At 42.3% G+C, this 17,785-nt stretch overlaps 1 protein-coding gene across 1 annotated transcript; it reads right to left on the bottom strand.

Moving 5' to 3' along the window:
- Positions 1-4,035: 4,035 nt before the first annotated feature.
- On the bottom strand, positions 4,036-17,626 carry LOC132885811 (NACHT, LRR and PYD domains-containing protein 1a-like). The gene is made up of 12 exons (XM_060920329.1): positions 17,454-17,626; positions 16,978-17,091; positions 16,597-16,698; positions 14,047-14,115; positions 12,703-12,742; positions 7,257-7,327; positions 6,929-7,146; positions 5,708-5,967; positions 5,333-5,443; positions 5,106-5,250; positions 4,825-4,863; positions 4,036-4,420 (listed from the first exon to the last, which is right to left on the bottom strand). The coding sequence occupies exons 1-12, from the start codon at positions 17,624-17,626 to the stop codon at positions 4,155-4,157; spliced, it is 1,608 nt and encodes a 535-aa protein (XP_060776312.1). The 3' UTR covers positions 4,036-4,154.
- Positions 17,627-17,785: the final 159 nt, after the last annotated feature.

Here is a 17,785-nt window from a genome sequence, read left to right as displayed (position 1 = left end):
TCCCCAACTGCTCCCCGGCTGCTGGAGCGTAGCTGCCCACTGCTCTGGGTGTGTGTGTGTGTGCGCCTGCATGTGTTCACTGCTTCAGATGGGTTAAAGGCAGAGGAGAAATTTCACTGTGCTGGAGTGTACATGCGACAAAAAAAGGCTTCTTCTCCAATAAAGTATTTCACCATTATAATTTTTATTGTAAAAAGCATTACAAAACATGGAGGAAACATCAAAGAATGTAAATAAAAACTGAGTATTCGATCAGAAACTGCTTTAATTCGGAAACATTAAAGCTTTCCTTTGTGTATCTAATTTTCATAAAGGATTTTGTGACAAGATTGCAGTAGAAAAACAGAAACACAAGTTTGTCACCTTGGATGCTGTAGAATCTGCGCATGAATGACACAACAATATGGGCCCTCACCGAGATTATAAAACCATGTAATGTTCGGGTCTCTTGAAGTTGCAGAGATCTGCAGTTTATTGCAGGAACTGCATCACGTTTTAAACCGGCTGCATTGTTTTTACATCTTTGGTTTTAAATACATTATGTATACACATTTACAACCCTGATAGGTTTTGATCTGTCTGTACTGAAGGAGGTTGAATTGACAAAGTATGATCGAGGAATGTCGACCTCTATCAACCAGGAGATTCCGCCTCATGGATCGATCCGGGAGCAAACAGTCACTGACGCGGGCTTAGGTGTTCAGAGACTTTCCTCAGTTAATTGTCGGACAAACATGAGTATATATTCACATTCAGGAATGTGTTGTAGCTCTGTGATTGGATGATGATGTGATTCATGAAGCTAAGTTATCCATGTATGACAGGGTAACATCAGTGGGTGATGGGAATGGGTTAATTCACTGGTTTAGACTGCTTTATGAAAGAAGAGATACATTATGTACCATTACATCATGCATCAGGATTATAATCTTGTGAAAGAAGAGACATTTCTGGTCAAAATAACCATCAAACAGAGAGCAGAAAGTGAGTGAAGATAAATCTCAAGGATTTAACTAACCACAATAAGTAGCTGTCAGAACTGCCTGGACCAGTTTGAAGCATGACAAACAGCTACAGTGGTGCTTGAAAGTTTGTGAACCCTTGTGAATTTTCTTTATTTCTACATAAATATGACCTAAAACATCATCAGATTTTCATGAAAGTCCTAAAAGTAGATAAAGAGAACCCAGTTAAACAAATGAGACAAAAATATTATACTTGGTCATTTATTTATTGAGGAAAATGATCCAAATATTACATATCTGTGAGTGGCAAAAGTATGTGAACCTTTGCTTTCAGTATCTGGTGTGACCCCCTTGTGCAGCAATAACTGCAACTAAACGTTTGCGGTAACTGTCGATCAGTCCTGCACACCGGCTTGGAGGAATTTTAGCCCGTTCCTCCGTACAGAACAGCTTCAACTCTGGGATGTTGGTGGGTTTCCTCACATGAACTGCTCGCTTCAGGTCCTTCCACGACATTTTGATTGGATTAAGGTCAGGACTTTGACTTGGCCATTCCAAAACATTATTCTTCTTTAACCATTATTTGGTAGAACGACTTGTGTGCTTAGGGTCGTTGTCTTGCTGCATGACCCACCTTCTCTTGAGATTCAGTTCATGGACAGATGTCCTGACATTTTCCTTTAGAATTCACTGGTATAATTCCTTGTTCCATCAACGTTGGCAAGCCGTCCTGGCCCAGATGCAGAAAAACAGGCCCAAACCATGATACTACAACCACCATTTTCACAGATGGGGTAAGGTTCTTATGCTGGAATGCAGTGTTTTCCTTTCTCCAAACATAATGCTTCTCATTTAAACTAAAAAGTTCTATTTTGGTCTCATCCATCCACAAAATATTTTTCCAATGGCCTTCTGGCTTGTCCACGTGAGCTTTAGCAAACTGCAGACGAGAAGCAATGTTCTTTTTGGAGAGCAGTGGCTTTCTCCTTGCAACCCTGCCATGCACACAATTGTTGTTCAGTGTTCTCCTGATGTTGGACTCATGAACATTTAACATTAGCCAATGCAAGAGAGGCCTTCAGTTGCTTAGAAGTTACCCTGGGGTCCTTTGTGACCTCGCTGGCTATTACACACCTTGCTTTATGATCATTGCCTTGCTTTATTCATAACTCATCACCTTGCTGAGTTATCTTTGTTGGTCAACCACTCCTGGGGAGGGTAACAATGGTCTTGAATTTTCTCCATTTGTACACAATCTGTCTGACTGTGGATTGGTGGAGTCCAAACTCTTTAGAGACGGTTTTGTAACCTTTTCCAGCCTGATGAGCATCAACAATGCTTTTTCTGAGGTCCTCAGAAATCTCCTTTGTTTGTACCATGATACACTTCCATAAACATGTGTTGTGAAGATCAGACTTTGATAGATCCCTGTTCTTTAAATAAAACAGGGTGCCCACTCACACCTGATTGTCATCCAATTGATTGAAAACACCTGACTCTAATTTCACCTTCAAATTCACTGCTGGCGGCACGGTGGTGTAGTGGTTAGCGCTGTCGCCTCACAGCAAGAAGGTCCGGGTTCGAGCCCCGTGGCCAGCGAGGGCCTTTCTGTGCGGAGTTTGCATGTTCTCCCTGTGTCCACATGGGTTTCCTCCGGGTGCTCCGGTTTCCCTCAAAGACATGCAGGTTAGGTTAAATGGTGACTCTAAATTGACCGTAGGTGTGAATGTGAGTGTGAATGGTTGTCTGTGTCTACTGTATGTGTCAGCCCTGTGATGACCTGGCGACTTGTCCAGGGTGAACCCCGCCATTTGCCTGTAGTCAGCTGGGATAGGCTCCAGCTCGCCTGTGACCCTATAGAACAGGATAAAGCGGCTACAGATAATGAGATGAGAAATTCACTGCTAATCCTAGAGGTTCAAATACTTTTGCCACTGACAGATATGTAATATTGGATCATTTCTCAATAAATAAATGACCAAGTAGAATATTTTTGTCTCATTTGTTTAACTGGGTTCTCTTTATCTACTTTTAGGACTTTTGTGAAAATCTGATGATGTTTTAGGTCACATTTATGCAGAAATATAGAAAATTCTAAAGGGTTCAAAAAATTTCAGGCACCACTGTATTTCTATCACGCCAATTTCACTGGAGGCATTTATAGATTACAAATAACAAGGAGGTGTCACTTATGGACGGCCTTCAAAACATCATGGTTCATGAACAATAAGTTCCTGACCACAGGAACATTATAATTTTTTTATTTATTATTATTATTTGTTGTGGGCGGCACGGTGGTGTAGTGGTTAGCGCTGTCGCCTCACAGCAAGAAGGTCCGGGTTCGAGCCCCGTGGCCGGCGAGGGCCTTTCTGTGCGGAGTTTGCATGTTCTCCCCGTGTCCGCGTGGGTTTCCTCCGGGTGCTCCGGTTTCCCCCACAGTCCAAAGACATGCAGGTTAGGTTAACTGGTGACTCTAAATTGAGCGTAGGTGTGAATGTGAGTGTGAATGGTTGTCTGTGTCTATGTGTCAGCCCTGTGATGACCTGGCGACTTGTCCAGGGTGTACCCCGCCTTTCACCCGTAGTCAGCTGGGATAGGATCCAGCTCGCCTGCAACCCTGTAGAAGGATAAAGCGGCTAGAGATAATGAGATGAGATGAGATATTATTTGTTGTTTTACTACAGTTTTCCATTGGCTAATAAAATTATTAATGAAAATGACATCATGACAATGGCTCATATCATTCATTCATTCATTCATTATCTCTAGCCGCTTTATCCTTCTACAGGGTCGCAGGCAAGCTGGAGCCTATCCCAGCTGACTACGGGCGAAAGGCGGGGTACACCCTGGACAAGTCGCCAGGTCATCACAGGGCTGACACATAGACACAGACAACCATTCACACTCACATTCACACCTACGCTCAATTTAGAGTCACCAGTTAACCTAACCTGCATGTCTTTGGACTGTGGGGGAAACCGGAGCACCCGGAGGAAGCCCACGCGGACACGGGGAGAACATGCAAACTCCGCACAGAAAGGCCCTCGCCGGCCACGGGGCTCGAACCCAGGACCTTCTTGCTGTGAGGCGACAGCGCTAACCACTACACCACTGTGCCGCCCGGCTCATATCATTGAGTATAAAAAAACTGACACATTAAGGACTAATTTTTATCGTGACAGTGTTGCATTATTCGAATCCTGACTCCAGGTCATTCACTACAAGAAGCTCCTTCTCCTTCAGGACTTTATAGAATTCTGCTTTGGCAGCTCTTCCTCCTGAGTCGAGAAATCTGTACAATTTCCTCATTTTCTCCTGTGGTGTTGTTGCCTCGATGAGAACACTGTACATTTCACTGGTGATGATTTTCTTGGCGAGTAGAGCGTCTGCTATTTCCAGTACTGATGCAACTCTCTGTATGAGCGTGTCTCTGTATTTATCTACAAATTCAACACCTAAAATAGAGAGAAACATTAACTTATAACAATGTACACTGCAGGACTCTTTCAACAGAATTCATCCCAAGTTCATCAGAAGGACATTTATTTTGACAAATCAAAAGAATTTAAGATCAATAAATTTCATACTAATGTCAGGATCATGGAATGGAAATTATTAATATTTCTAACAATATTTGACAATATTTCATGAGTTTGTTAAAATAGCTTCAAGTGTTTGAGAACGCACAATGCATAAAGAGTTTGCGGGTTGAGAACTTGTTTCGTGTTTTTCAATCTAATAAATTGTGCTCAAGGAAGCAAAAACAAAATCTAATGTTGCAATGCCCACTTTCTTCTTCTGGAAAAGAGCGGATGAAGTTTAAAGATAAATTATGCAAAGTTCAGTCAGAAAATCTTACCTTCATCCATTACAACTGGAGCTGCTTTTCGACTATTCACTGAGGAAACATGACAAAAAAAATTCACTGCTACAAAACTATAATGTTTCCTGAAGTCATATCATACTAAAGCCAACCAAGAATGACATGCATATGAGCATCCCAGGCCTTATCAATCAGTGGTGAAGGTGAGTGTGAACCTGGAATGTTTGGAGTGGGAACGTTCTGGGTTGACTGTGGCAGGATGAAAGCTATGCTTACCCTTTCAGTCAAATTAGAAAACAAAAATGAACTCTTGGTACCTGGAAGAAAGACCTGACAAGGCTCCCACACCTCCTCACCAATTTCATTTGAAAGACCTAATGTGAGGTCTTCAACCTCCGTCTTAAGGATCACCTCAAATGTGATGTGATAGTTGGGTCCATAGTCACAGAGAAATTTCTTAACCTAAAAATAACAAAGCTAGCTGAATGCACGATTTCAATGTGTTAATAAATCTTATTTCTCCACAAATGAAACTGTAGTTTACCTTTGGCTGGGATTTATGAGGTTCACAGAGTGGTCTGTATTTTTTACCAGGCGTCAGTTCACATATGGAGCTGCAAGGAATGTATGTGCTGCACTGGTGTTGTTTCCGCACCTTCATGGTCATTGAAGAACATTCAAGAAAAATACTGAAGTGAACTTGATTAAAAAAGCTTCATTTCAGTGAACTTTAAATTAATAAATGAAAAAAGAAAAGAAGATCAAAAATGTCTGATCATCGATAGTTTGGTAGAAATTGTGTTCATCATAAGGAAAAGAAAAACTGAAACTTCACATGTGAACACCATCTGGAATAAATTGAATGCTAATGCTAAAATGCTAATTAAAATAAGTTGATAAAGGTGGGTTTGTAGATTACCTCTTCAACTGGCACATTTCCGGGCAACAAGTGAATATCCAGTTTTCTCCTCCTTTCCTTCTTTCCAATCATTTCTTTGTAGAAGAGAAGGATTTGAGCACTGATGGGTTTTCCCCCAAAGATCCTTTTTATAATCAGGCCAAACAAGGAGAGACCTTGGACTTCCAAGATCACGTGTGTGTTTGTTATTTCCAGGGGCTGAATGATCTCCACATTACCCTCAATGAAATGTGCCACAGCCAGTTCAATCTGATTGTGATCTAGAACATAAGCAGTGGTGCTGAGAAGGAACTGAGAGGTAAAAGCCAAGATCCAGCAGACAAACCCAAACATCTTTATCCAAGTTATTTTTTCAATTATTATGGTGTGTATGGTGCCATTAGATACTCCGATGAGCAAAAACATCATGACCACTAACAGAGAAAGTAAACGCTGTTGATTATGTTAAGGTCAGGGATATATTACACAATGAGTGAACAGTCTGGTCTCATGGTCAGCATGTTGAAGGTGAGAGAAATTGTAAGGTGTAAAGACCTGAGTGATTTTGACAATGGTCAGATCTTTGGAGCTAGATGGTCAGAGCATCTCCAATATAGCGAGGCTTGTGGGGTGCATCTGGCCAGAAGTGGTGTGAACATCCTGAAAGTGGTCTGAGGAGGGATGAACCAGCAACAGGTTGCTGGGCACCCAAGGCTCATTGATGCCTGAGGGCAACAAAGGCTATTCCATCTGGTCCAAACCAACAGATGGGCTACTGTGGCATAAGTCACAGAATATTTTAATGATGGCTCCTGAAGGAACGTGTCACAACACCCTGCTGTGTATGGGGCTGCATAGCTTCAGACCTGCCAGAGTACCCGTGCTCAGCCCTGTCCTCTGGTAAAAGCACCCACAAGAAGCACACAATCACCAGAACTGGACCTTGGACCAACAGAAGATGGTCATCCCATTTTCTTTGACATCACATGGCTTTGGCAGCATATTAGTGGTCATAATGTTTTGGATCATTGGCATATTTTACAATATTGTTTATTGATGACATTACAAGTGCACACGTGTGACTTTAAAGATGAATAAGTAAAAAAAACAGGCTTCCCACTTTTTATGGATATGTTTCAGTTGGATTACTGTTTCACTCTCATTTCACGTTATTCTCACAGAGAACTCTGCATTTCTCTTGGATTATATTGATGATAAACATGGAACTCAAAATGATCTCACCTGTTTGTATCTCGCAGTGTGGGAAATGCAGATAAAGAATTGAACCTTCAGAGCAGTTGATGTTGTACAGGGGTCCTGCAGGCTGGAATTGGCCCAGGCCCTGCAACTGACCGTTATCCCAGGACACGACTGTGTACAGCACTTCCCCATTCTCTTTCATCTCAAAGCCAAGGTTGGTCAATTTGCAGTGAAACTGACCAGCACGAGAGCAACGAAATCTGCAGAGTAAAATACAGAAAGGACAGTAAAAACTTAATCTGTCTTGCTTCTTAACATCAATAATTCAGCAGATTTTTGTGAAGGGCAGAATAAAATATGCCTGAGGTACCTGTATGCACCGCCGTCATCACCGTGTTTCACTAATTCAGGGATGAATACCTCTGTGATGACTGAATGCTTCTGAACAGGAGAAAATAGTCATAATAAATTTACACATTATACAGAGATGAATAATTATTATGTGGTGCCAGTGAGCCTACATATATGAAGACTCAAAAATAGTACAGTTGAGACCAAAAGTTTACATACACGCAAATATCAATGTTATTTCCAAAGGAGATCATTTCAAAATCGTAGCTCAGAAAAGCTTTTATTTCCTGTATCAGATTTTCAGTGAGTCAGAATTTTACATACACTTAATTACCATTTGGTGGCATTGCCTTTTAATTGCTTGAACTTGGATCAAATGCTTTGGGGTCATTCCATGTCAATTCACACACCCTCCCCAGTGACACCTCTTCAATTTGCCTGATATTTATTTTATTAGTGCCTTATGATTTCAAATGAAAGAATCCAAAATTTTAGCTTCCTAGCTGGAACGGTTTTTGAATTTTGGCCCTTCAAAGTTTGGGTGCCACGCCCACTTTTGGGGTCCGGGAATTGTACAATTAATTTGCAAGCATTTTTGGAGGCCCATATCTTTTGTTCTAAGGGGAATATAGACCTGTAAATTGCTATATCTATGTATTCTGGCCCTGTCTATCTGATTCTGCACCTAAAAATAGCACAAGTTTACTAACTTTAGAGATATTAACCCCTTAAAAGTGGATTTTTTTAATGACACATTTTTTTTTACATTTCAGGGGTCCATATCTTTTCAAGTTTTTGTGTTGATAGGGTTTAAACTGATTTATCATCATATTTGGGAACTCTACTGTGTACTTGGAGAGTTTCAGGGCACTCAGAGCTTTGGTGGGGGTACAGGAGGGCCTCAAATATGGCTTCGGGACAAAATTACCATTTGGTACGTCCTACTTCAGGCCATTAGTTGGCCATGTGGGCACATGATGACTGGAATGAGCCTTTAACCCTCTCACCAGACACCTTTTATCAAACTTTTAAGCCAATAAAAACTTTGATTATCCAACTCCTTCAATATAAACTAAGCATTTGTATATGGTACTGTTTTTGCATACAGGTATTTTCTGAAAAGTCCGGAAAGTAGGTCAACTATTGTTTTAACTGTCAATTCAAATCAAAAGGTACTAAAACACATTCAAATGATAAAATAGTAAGATTAAAACAAGGATAATATCACTGAACACATATATTTGAATATATAAACTGACAGTTTATATATCTCCCCCCCCCCCCACCCCAAATCTGTCCCTCTGAGTTACATGGAGTCAACAGGAAATCTTTTGGTGGAGACGGTGGGGACCTCGACTGGCTATCGTAGCCTGCAGGGAATCGGCCGTCAGACATTCTGTCGCATGTCCCAGACCCGGTGACATGTAACTGAATTGTCTTGGCCAGCCCTAAGGGTCCCATCTGCATCTCATCATTGCTGAGGAGTGTGCTCCCATCACCCAATCAAGCATCCAGCCAGAGCAGGTCATGATATATTTTTTACCATATTAACATGCCATTGTGTGTTATACCTGATGTAAAGACTCTCGTCTCTGCGAGCCTACCACACAGATTTAATACTTGTCATTTTTAGGGCATACCTAACAACGTGTTTTCTTTCTCTCTCCCCCCCCCCCCCTCCCTCTGTCCCTCTGAGTTACATGTTGATCCTGGGATTGAGATGCTGGCCTCTTCTGCCCCTCGGACCTGCTTGATCCATCCTGGTGCCCTGTGTCTGGTCGGAGTTTTATCACCCCACTCCTGTGAAGGACGGCCCCATGAGGACAGTTGAGGGTTATACCTGTTAAAACTGTTAATATTATAGTCAGGCTGTCTGTTGTTGCCCAAATGAGGATGGGTTCCCTTTTGAGTCTGGTTCCTCTCGAGGTTTCTTCCTCATGTCGTCTGAGGGAGTTTTTCCTTGCCACCGTCGCCACAGGCTTGCTCATTGGGGATAGATTAGGGATAAAATTAGCTCATGTTTTAAGTCGTTCAAATTCTGTAAAGCTGCTTTGCGACAATGTTTATTGTTAAAAGCGCTGTACAAATAAACTTGATTTGATTTGAGTTTACATTTATTAACCCTTTGCACACTGTACACACACACGTAACTTAAACTACACTTACTTAAGAATAAATTAGTCATGTGATCAGATCAGACAATTTTAATGAGGCATGGACGCCATTTACTGCTGTCAAATAAATGTAGGCACAATGCAAAACGATTCAATTCAATATAAAACCATAACCAGGCTCGCTGACTGACACTGACAGTTAAGCATGAATGTACTTTGGAAGAAGCATCTCAATTCTTTCTACATCAACTGCAACAAGTTTATAACGCCGAGCACTACGAACTTGAATCTCTGGCGCATTTACATGACATATAATGTCTTGAAATGGCACCCAGCATGGTGGATTTTGGCGGTTTTCAGCAGGCCAAGACAGAGTCGTGTTTGACCGTTTCATGAAATGACAATATACATCATTGTGTTCATCAGAACGGTCGACAATGTTTGCCACATACCAGTTGTTGTCATAGACACAAGCAATATATTGCCCAGGCTGATATGAACTGAAATCCTCTGCACCATCACAAGCATGACTTGGGGTTGCAGTAGAATCAGTACCATCAGTGGCACCCACCGACACAATGGAAAATGTCAAGTCCTGAGAAATCCTCCGTATCTCCAGTTTTCCATTGGAAATAGGTATGAAGCTGTGATGAGACCGAGTACCAGATATTGCCTTGGCTGATGAATACCTGCCCTCAAGTTTGAACTCTTTCTCATGAAGAAAGATACCCTCGCTGGTAACAAATAAGAATTTCACATTCTCAATATGTTTGCTTGCCCATTGATACATCTGTTCAGCAGTGAGAATGTGATCATCATCAGTGGCCTGCAGACTTGCTCGGGCAACCAGGCGCTTCACAGTGCCACCAATACCATCACATGGGCTCTTGCCATGCGATGTGGCAAAAAAAATGCCATTCAGCCTTCACACCAAAATCCTTTTCATGGTTGCACAAGTTCAAAAAGTCTAGGTTTAACTTCCAGATCGGATGTCAGAACAAATGTAGTAAAGCAACCAGGATGTTTTTCTTGGGATCATCCCCTTGTTTGCATCTTTCCCTTTCCTGTTTGAAAGATGCATTTAACTATTAGGTGTATAGTGGTCAGAGTTTGGTTGGATACAGGGAAAGGTGTCAAATGTAAAAAAAAAAAAAAATCAGCATCGTGAAACAGCCGGGAAAGGGTTTATCCCTTGTAATTGTCAATATAACTAATGGGGTATTGGGTATAAATAATCTTCCCATAGATTAAAATCACTATATGGCTGTGCTTTTACTACCTTAAACATGAATAGGCAGTCAAAACAACAGTTGACCTACTTTCCGGACTTAGGATTTTTCAGAAAATATGCAAAAATAGTATCATAAACAAATGCTTAGTTTATATTGAAGGAGTTGGATAATCAAAGTTTTTATCGGCTTAAAAGTTTGATAAAAGGTGTCTGGTGAGAGGGTTAAAGGTTCATTCCAGTCATCATGTGCCCACATGGCCAACTAATGACCTGAAGTAGGGTGTACCAAATGGTAATTTTGTCCCGAAGCCATATTTGGGGCCCTCCTGTACCCCCACCAAAGCTCGGAGTGCCCTGAAACTCTCTAAGTACACAGTAGAGTTCCCAAATATGACGATTAATCAGTTGAAACCCCATCAACATAAAAACTTTCCAAGATATGGACCCCCAAAATGTCAAAAATATTGTGTCATTAAAAAATCCACTTTTAAGGGATTAATATCTCTAAAGTTAGTAAACCTGTGCTATTTTTAGGTGCAGAATCTGATAGACAGGGCCAGAATACATAGATATAGCAATTTACAGGTCTATATCCCCCTTAGAACAAAAGATATGGGCCTCCAAAAATGTCAGGATGGTATTCTTCTTTTTAAAAGCGTCGTCATTTTCCATCCATAGAGAGTGCTGATTTAATCCAGCCAACCAGTATTTTCAGTTTGTTTGTTTGTTTCACCTACACCATACTGCTAAACTGTATTTGAAGAAACTGTGGGTGGTAAAAAGAGCAACTGGACTTGCTTGAAGATTCTTGAAGACGTTTCACCTCTCATCCGAAAGGCTTCTGTCTGACTAATAGAGAGTATCAGGTATTTATCCTGTCATGGGTGAAAAGCAATCCGAAGGTGTCGTTGAGTCATCCTGTTGGTGTGGGTCACTGGGGGCTGGGTGTGAACGGCCTAGAGTGTTGTTGGGGTGATCAATGGGTTGTTGGTCCTCTCTGTCCTCCTGTGAGTCACTGAAAACAGTTTTGGTGTGCATTCAGTTGTCTGGGAAGTATGCCAAGGACTGCATTGTAGGTGGCCGATAAATGATGTCTTAGACCACCACCTCTGTTCAGTGATGGCCATTCCAGGTTAACAAAAATGGCTTCTTTAACTCCTCGCTCATACCAATGATCTTCTCTGGCTAAAATGCGTACGTTGCAATCCTGGAATGAGTGTCCTTTGTTGTTAAGTTGAAGATAGACCGCAGAGTCCTGACCTGAGGAACTGGCTCTCCTGTGTTGAGCCATGCGCCTGTGAAGCGGTTGTTTTGATTCCCCAATATATGAGTCCGTGCATTCCTCACTGCACTGAATTGCATACACTACGTTGTCCTGTTTGTGTCTGGCTATTCTGTCCTTAGGGTGGACCAGTTTCTGCTTCAGGGTTTTACTGGGTCTGAAATGTACCGGAATGCTGTGTTTGTAGAAGATCCTCCAGAGTTTCTCAGATAGACCAGAAATGTAGGGAATGACAATGTTCTTGCGTTTGTTCCTGTTATCCTCCTTGTCCATTATGTTCCTTTTTCTGCTCTTGAAAAAAGCCCAGTTGGGATACCCGCAGTTCTGAAGTGCTTTCTTGATGTGATTCTGCTCCTTCTCTTTTCCCTCTATCGTTAAAGAAGCCATTTTTGTTAACCTGGAATAGCCATCACTGAACAGAGGTGGGGGTCTAAGACATCATTTATCAGCCACCTACAATGCAGTCCTTGGCACACTTCCCAGTCAACTGAATGCACACCAAAACCCAGCTGTTTTCAGTGACTCACAGGAGGACAGAGAGAACCAACAATCCATTGATCACCCTAACGACTCTCTAGACCGTTCACACCCAGCCCCCAGTGACCCACACCAACAGGATGACTCAACGACACCTTAGGATTGCTTTTCACCCATGAGAGGATAAATACCTGATACTCCCTATTAGTCAGACAGAACTGAAGAAGCCTTTCAGATGAGAGGTGAAATGTCTTCAAGAATCTTCAAGCAAGTCCAGTTGCTCTTTTTACCACCCACAGTTTACTATGACCTGGATGACTGAGAATCTTCACAGACATGTATTTGAAGAACACGACAGCACCTGCTCTCTGTTCTCCTGCTGCAACTTCTGGTTTTGTTCACTGTTTCAAAACAGATACACAAGATTATAATTATTGACAGGTCCATAAATATTTGGAAAGTGAAAGTCTTATTTTACTGTGATTTTAGCTATCTACCACAATGTATAGGATTTTAAATTAAAAATGAAGCTCAAAGTGCAGATTTTCAGCTTTAATTTGAGGATATTTCCATCCAAATCAAGTGAAGAATGGAGGAATTGCAGCATTTAGCATGATTGTGTGTGTGTGTGTGGCGGCACGGTGGTGTAGTGGTTAGCGCTGTCGCCTCACAGCAAGAAGGTCCTGGGTTCGAGCCCCGTGGCCGGCGAGGGCCTTTCTGTGTGGAGTTTGCATGTTCTCCCCGTGTCCGCGTGGGTTTCCTCCGGGTGCTCCGGTTTCCCCCACAGTCCAAAGACATGCAGGTTAGGTTAACTGGTGACTCTAAATTGAGCGTAGGTGTGAATGTGAGTGTGAATGGTTGTCTGTGTCTATGTGTCAGCCCTGTGATGACCTGGCGACTTGTCCAGGGTGTACCCCGCCTTTCGCCCATAGTCAGCTGGGATAGGATCCAGCTTGCCTGCGACCCTGTAGAAGGATAAAGCGGCTAGAGATAATGAGATGAGGTGTGTGTGTGTCTGGCTACCTGTTGTGAAGGGACTTTTCTTCACTAGGGAAAGAATTCTATCATCCACCAGTTGTTTTTGAAGGGCTTCCAGGCCTTTTGGTGTCCCTGAGCTCACAAATGCATTGCTTCTTCTTAGAATGTACCAAATAGTTGATTTGGCCACACAATATTTTGCCATCACGCTGATGGGTTTATTTAGATTTTTCAGATTAATGATGACTTGGACTTTAGAATGATCCCCTGCTTCACTGGCAGTGACCGCTCTCTGGACTTCATATTAAGAGTTCACACCAACAGACTCCAAATACAAATCCCACACTTGAAATCAGCTCTGCATCTTTGATCTGCTTACTTGTAAGTGAAATAATGGGGGAATAAGACACATCTGGCCATGCATCAGCGGAGCAGCCAACTGTCCAATACTTTTGGTCCCTTAAAAAAAAATGGGCCGGGGTGTCGGCACCATCCACAAAGTGCTGTAATTCCTTCAACATTCACCAGATTTGGTTGTAAATACATTCAAATGAAAGCTGGAAGTCTCCACTTTGAAGCCATATTCATTACTAAAATCCACCTTCAATACACTGTGGGATCAATAATTTTGTCATTGTCTGAATATTTATGGACCTGACTGTATATCATCAAATGAAATGTATGTTCGAAGAAATATTTATTGGAAATGAGAGGATTAATTCCTCACTGCTGTTTGTTGGTTTTCTGGTGTCTGGGTTGTTCATCAGAATCCTGAAGCTCTTCTTCATCTGGACACCTGCTCAGAGAATCAAACACTTGCATGAGCACACATACACACAGTCTCTCACACACACACACACTCTCTCTCTCACACACACACACGCACATGCTCACTCTCTCTCTCACACACACACACACACATGCTCACTCTCTCTCTCACACACACACACACACACACACACTCTCTCTCTCACTCTCTCTCACACACACACATTCTCACACACACAAAACAATGATAAATATTTCATAAAATAGAATAATTAACAGTTTTTGAGGACTCAGTGTGTTTATATAGAGAGGCAGATGACAAACACATAGCAGGTGTGCTAACACAGCACGGAGAGAATGGGGAAAAATGCAGAGCAGAGCGCAAGGCACAGGTCAGGATCTGGAAGTTCCGGACTGGATCATGACATTGCCATTGAACATGTAGGCAAAGCCCAGGCCTTTTGAAGTAATGTGTTCTGGACAGATGAATGAAATGTACAGTTGTTTGGCCACAGTAAGAGTACACGTGTGGCGCAGACCAAAGATGACTTTTCAGCAGAAGAACCTCATACCAACTATAAAGCATGGTGGTGGAAATGTTCTGGTTTGGGGTTGCTTTGCTGCCTGAGGGACTGGGAAGCTTGCATTCATTGATTCAATTATTAATTCATATCAAAGAGTGTTTGAAGATAATGTGAGGCCATTTGTTCAAAAGTTGAAGATGAACCTGAGGTGGACCTTTCAACAAGATGGTGATCCTGAGCACATGAACAAATCCACCAAGGAACAGCTCAAACAGAAGAAATGGAGCGTTATGGAACGACCTTGTCAAAGCCCAGATTTGAACCCCATTGAAATGTTGTGGGGAGCTTTGAAAAGGGCAATTGATGCAAGAAAACCTTCAAACATCTTGTACCTACAGGAATTTTGCCGAAAGAGTGGTCAAACTTTCAGCAAGCCAAAGTCAGAGACTGGTGGACAATTATACAAAACACAGACAAGTTGTTATTTCTGTTAAAGGGAGCAATACTAGATTCTGAAGCCAAGGATGTACTTACTTTCTCCACTGAATAATATTACAGCTATTAATATTTTTTTTCTCTCCGTGCTTCCACAGAAGGCAGTCGCATTCTGCTCTCCCTCCTTTTTTTCCCTGCTTGTGCTTCTGTGTTTTTTCTCGTCTGCTGTACTTTTTGAAGAGACTCTTCCTGCATTACTTTCTAAACTAAAAAGCATGGAATTGATAAACTGGTCTCCTAACGAAATTGACACAGTTTTGGGTTCGGGGGAACCCGTTTGTCCTGCCGGAACGTTTGCGGCTGGTTACACGATGGACGTGTGGGAGCGGTGGCGGGTCGTGTGCCTGGTGATTCTTTCTGTGGAGGACATTGAAGATATCTACCTATTCGGAACCATGATTACAGGACTTTTGCTGATTGGATTAGGCATTGCCCTGGTATATCGAGGAAATCAGACAACGGTGACAGCTGTTCAAAGCCCCACACAGCTGCCCGATATGATTGGAGTGGTAGGCAAAGCTGTTGGCACTTGGACTGTGGACATTCAGAACTTTAACCACAAAATGGTTGTTATCTCGGAGCAGCTTTCAGCTTTGCAAGGAATACGTTTTTCGGAGATCAATTTGAATAGAATGGACAGATATGGACGAGCAGTGAGGACGTGCAAAGACTGCGTCTGGAAAGACCAAACAATTCATATCTTATCGACATTCGGCGCCCTGAGACAGCACCGGCCTTGTCAGGCCGTTGCTGAGAAAACATTTCCCCCTGAAGGTCACTGCCGGGAGACACTCTCATTCCACGCATTCCTCTCTAACTCTCCGCGGTCGCCATTTTTACCCCCTGTGTGACAAGCGGGTGCGTGACCAGCGCCTTCATGGCTGCAGGAGTGGACGGCTGCTTGCTTGCGCTGGATTACCTCCTCCCCCCACCCCTCCCCCCTTACCCCTGATTTCTCCCCCTCAAGTCCGGTGTTTAAAGTGTACCTGTGTTGTAGTTGTGCTTATGCAAAGGTTTTTTTAAATGTTCCCACACTGTACTCCTGACAAGAGCATAGTGGGGGGGGTGTTCTTTTTTTCCTTATCTCTCCTCATGTTGTGTTTCCTTTTTATCTTTATCCCTGTCTTCCTGTCCTGTCTACCCTATGTCAATTGTATGTTGTATACTGTATGTACGGACAGGTTGACGGCTAATTTCACTGGTACATGTGACTAGTGACAATAAAGGGCATCATCATTTTTGCTGAATAAATGACTGAAACAGCTCATTTTCCCTTGTTTTGTTCATCACCTTTACCTGTAGACACTGTATCAAAAGGGTGAAATGTTTAAATACATTGACAAAAGTCTCCAATTTCCATGGGATTCACTTATTTTTTCACATGACCCATAGATAGATTAGAGCTCATATTATCTTTTGCTTACTGAAGGTAAGATTAGTGTGTGTGTGTGTGTGTGTGTGTGTGTGTGTGTGTGTGTGTGTGTGTGTACCTCAGTTTCTCCAGTGTACAGTGTGGATTCTCCAGTCCAGCAGAGAGCAGCTTCACTCCTGAATCCTGCAGGTTATTTCCACTGAGATTCAGTTCTGTCAGACTGGAGAAAGTAAATCTGATTCTCATGTCCACATTTCAGTGTCTCGTAGAATAATACATTCCAGTTTAAACAAAATAAATCAGTTGAGTTCACTGTGTAGAAGAAGGAACATGATGCATGAACATGAGTGTGAAGAGAAAAAGTAAGATTGGGCCTCGGATAGAATTTTACTGGGATAAAAGTCACAAATAAAGACACAATCAGTTATGTTTGTAATCTTCAGTGATAAAGTGATGGTCTGAGTCGTGTGTGTGTGGGGGGGGGATATCAGGAACTCACTGTAGTGTCTCCAGTGTACAGTGTGGATCCTTCAGTAGATCAGAGAGCAGCTTCACTCCTGATTCTCCTGGATTATTACAGTTCAGATCCAGTTCAGCAGGAGAGATTGTCAATCTGTGTACATTGTGATTAGTTTTACTCATCATGTCTCATGTGTTTATACAGACCCCTCTGAAAGCACTGGAACAGCAAGGGCAATTCTTACAATTTTCTCATTTACTTGCAGACTATCTGTTCCAATTCTTTTGCTCATTCAAATAATGGGTGGTCTGCCTCCAGAGGTGTCGTGTTCTGTTGCTGAACACATCGAGATGTAATGATCAGGAAATGAAGCTGGAATTCTGATCTTTGGGTTCATATTCATCTTTTGATCTCAAACCCAAATGTGTTTGGTGTGAAGCAGAAATAAAAGAGTTGTTCTTGCTGTTCCAATACTTTCAGAGGGTTCTATTAAAGCTTTAGAAGGAGAAACTCACCTTGTTTGAGTCCTAAAAAGGTTTATTTTCCCCTCGACATAAAATGGAGCTGCTGACTTTCGCTTTCTCTTCCTGCTCTGGTGGGGGAAGGGCACACACACACACACTTGGTCAGGAAGTGCACTAGATGAGGTGTAGGAGCCATTAGTTTGTTCTCTGCATAGTGCAGTCATGTCTGAAGTGTTCCTCTGTGTATTTAATTTATCAGTGAATAAGTTTCTGCTGGGGCGGCATGGTGGTGTAGTGGTTAGTGCTGTCGCCTCACAGCAAGAAGGTCCGGGGTCGAGCCCGGTGGCCGGCGAGGGCCTTTCTGTGTGGGGTTTGCATGTTCT

This window comes from Neoarius graeffei, chromosome 5 (genome assembly GCF_027579695.1).
Source record: "Neoarius graeffei isolate fNeoGra1 chromosome 5, fNeoGra1.pri, whole genome shotgun sequence".
NCBI classification, from domain to species: domain Eukaryota; kingdom Metazoa; phylum Chordata; class Actinopteri; order Siluriformes; family Ariidae; genus Neoarius; species Neoarius graeffei.
The sequence above is the reverse complement of the archived record's forward strand: the minus strand, read 5'-3'. Positions and strand labels throughout refer to the sequence as shown.

Excerpts from the sequence above, each read along its gene's own strand:
- LOC132885811 (XM_060920329.1), bottom strand. The coding sequence starts at position 17,626 with ATGACTGCACTATGCAGAGAACAAACTAATGGCTCCTACACCTCATCT. Across the intron at positions 12,743-14,046 it reads CAGAAAACCAACAAACAGCA|TGAACAAAACCAGAAGTTGC; the intron begins GTGAGGAATTAA and ends GTTTTGAAACAG. Across the intron at positions 7,328-12,702 it reads AGCAGGAGAACAGAGAGCAG|AAGCATTCAGTCATCACAGA; the intron begins GTGCTGTCGTGT and ends TCTCCTGTTCAG.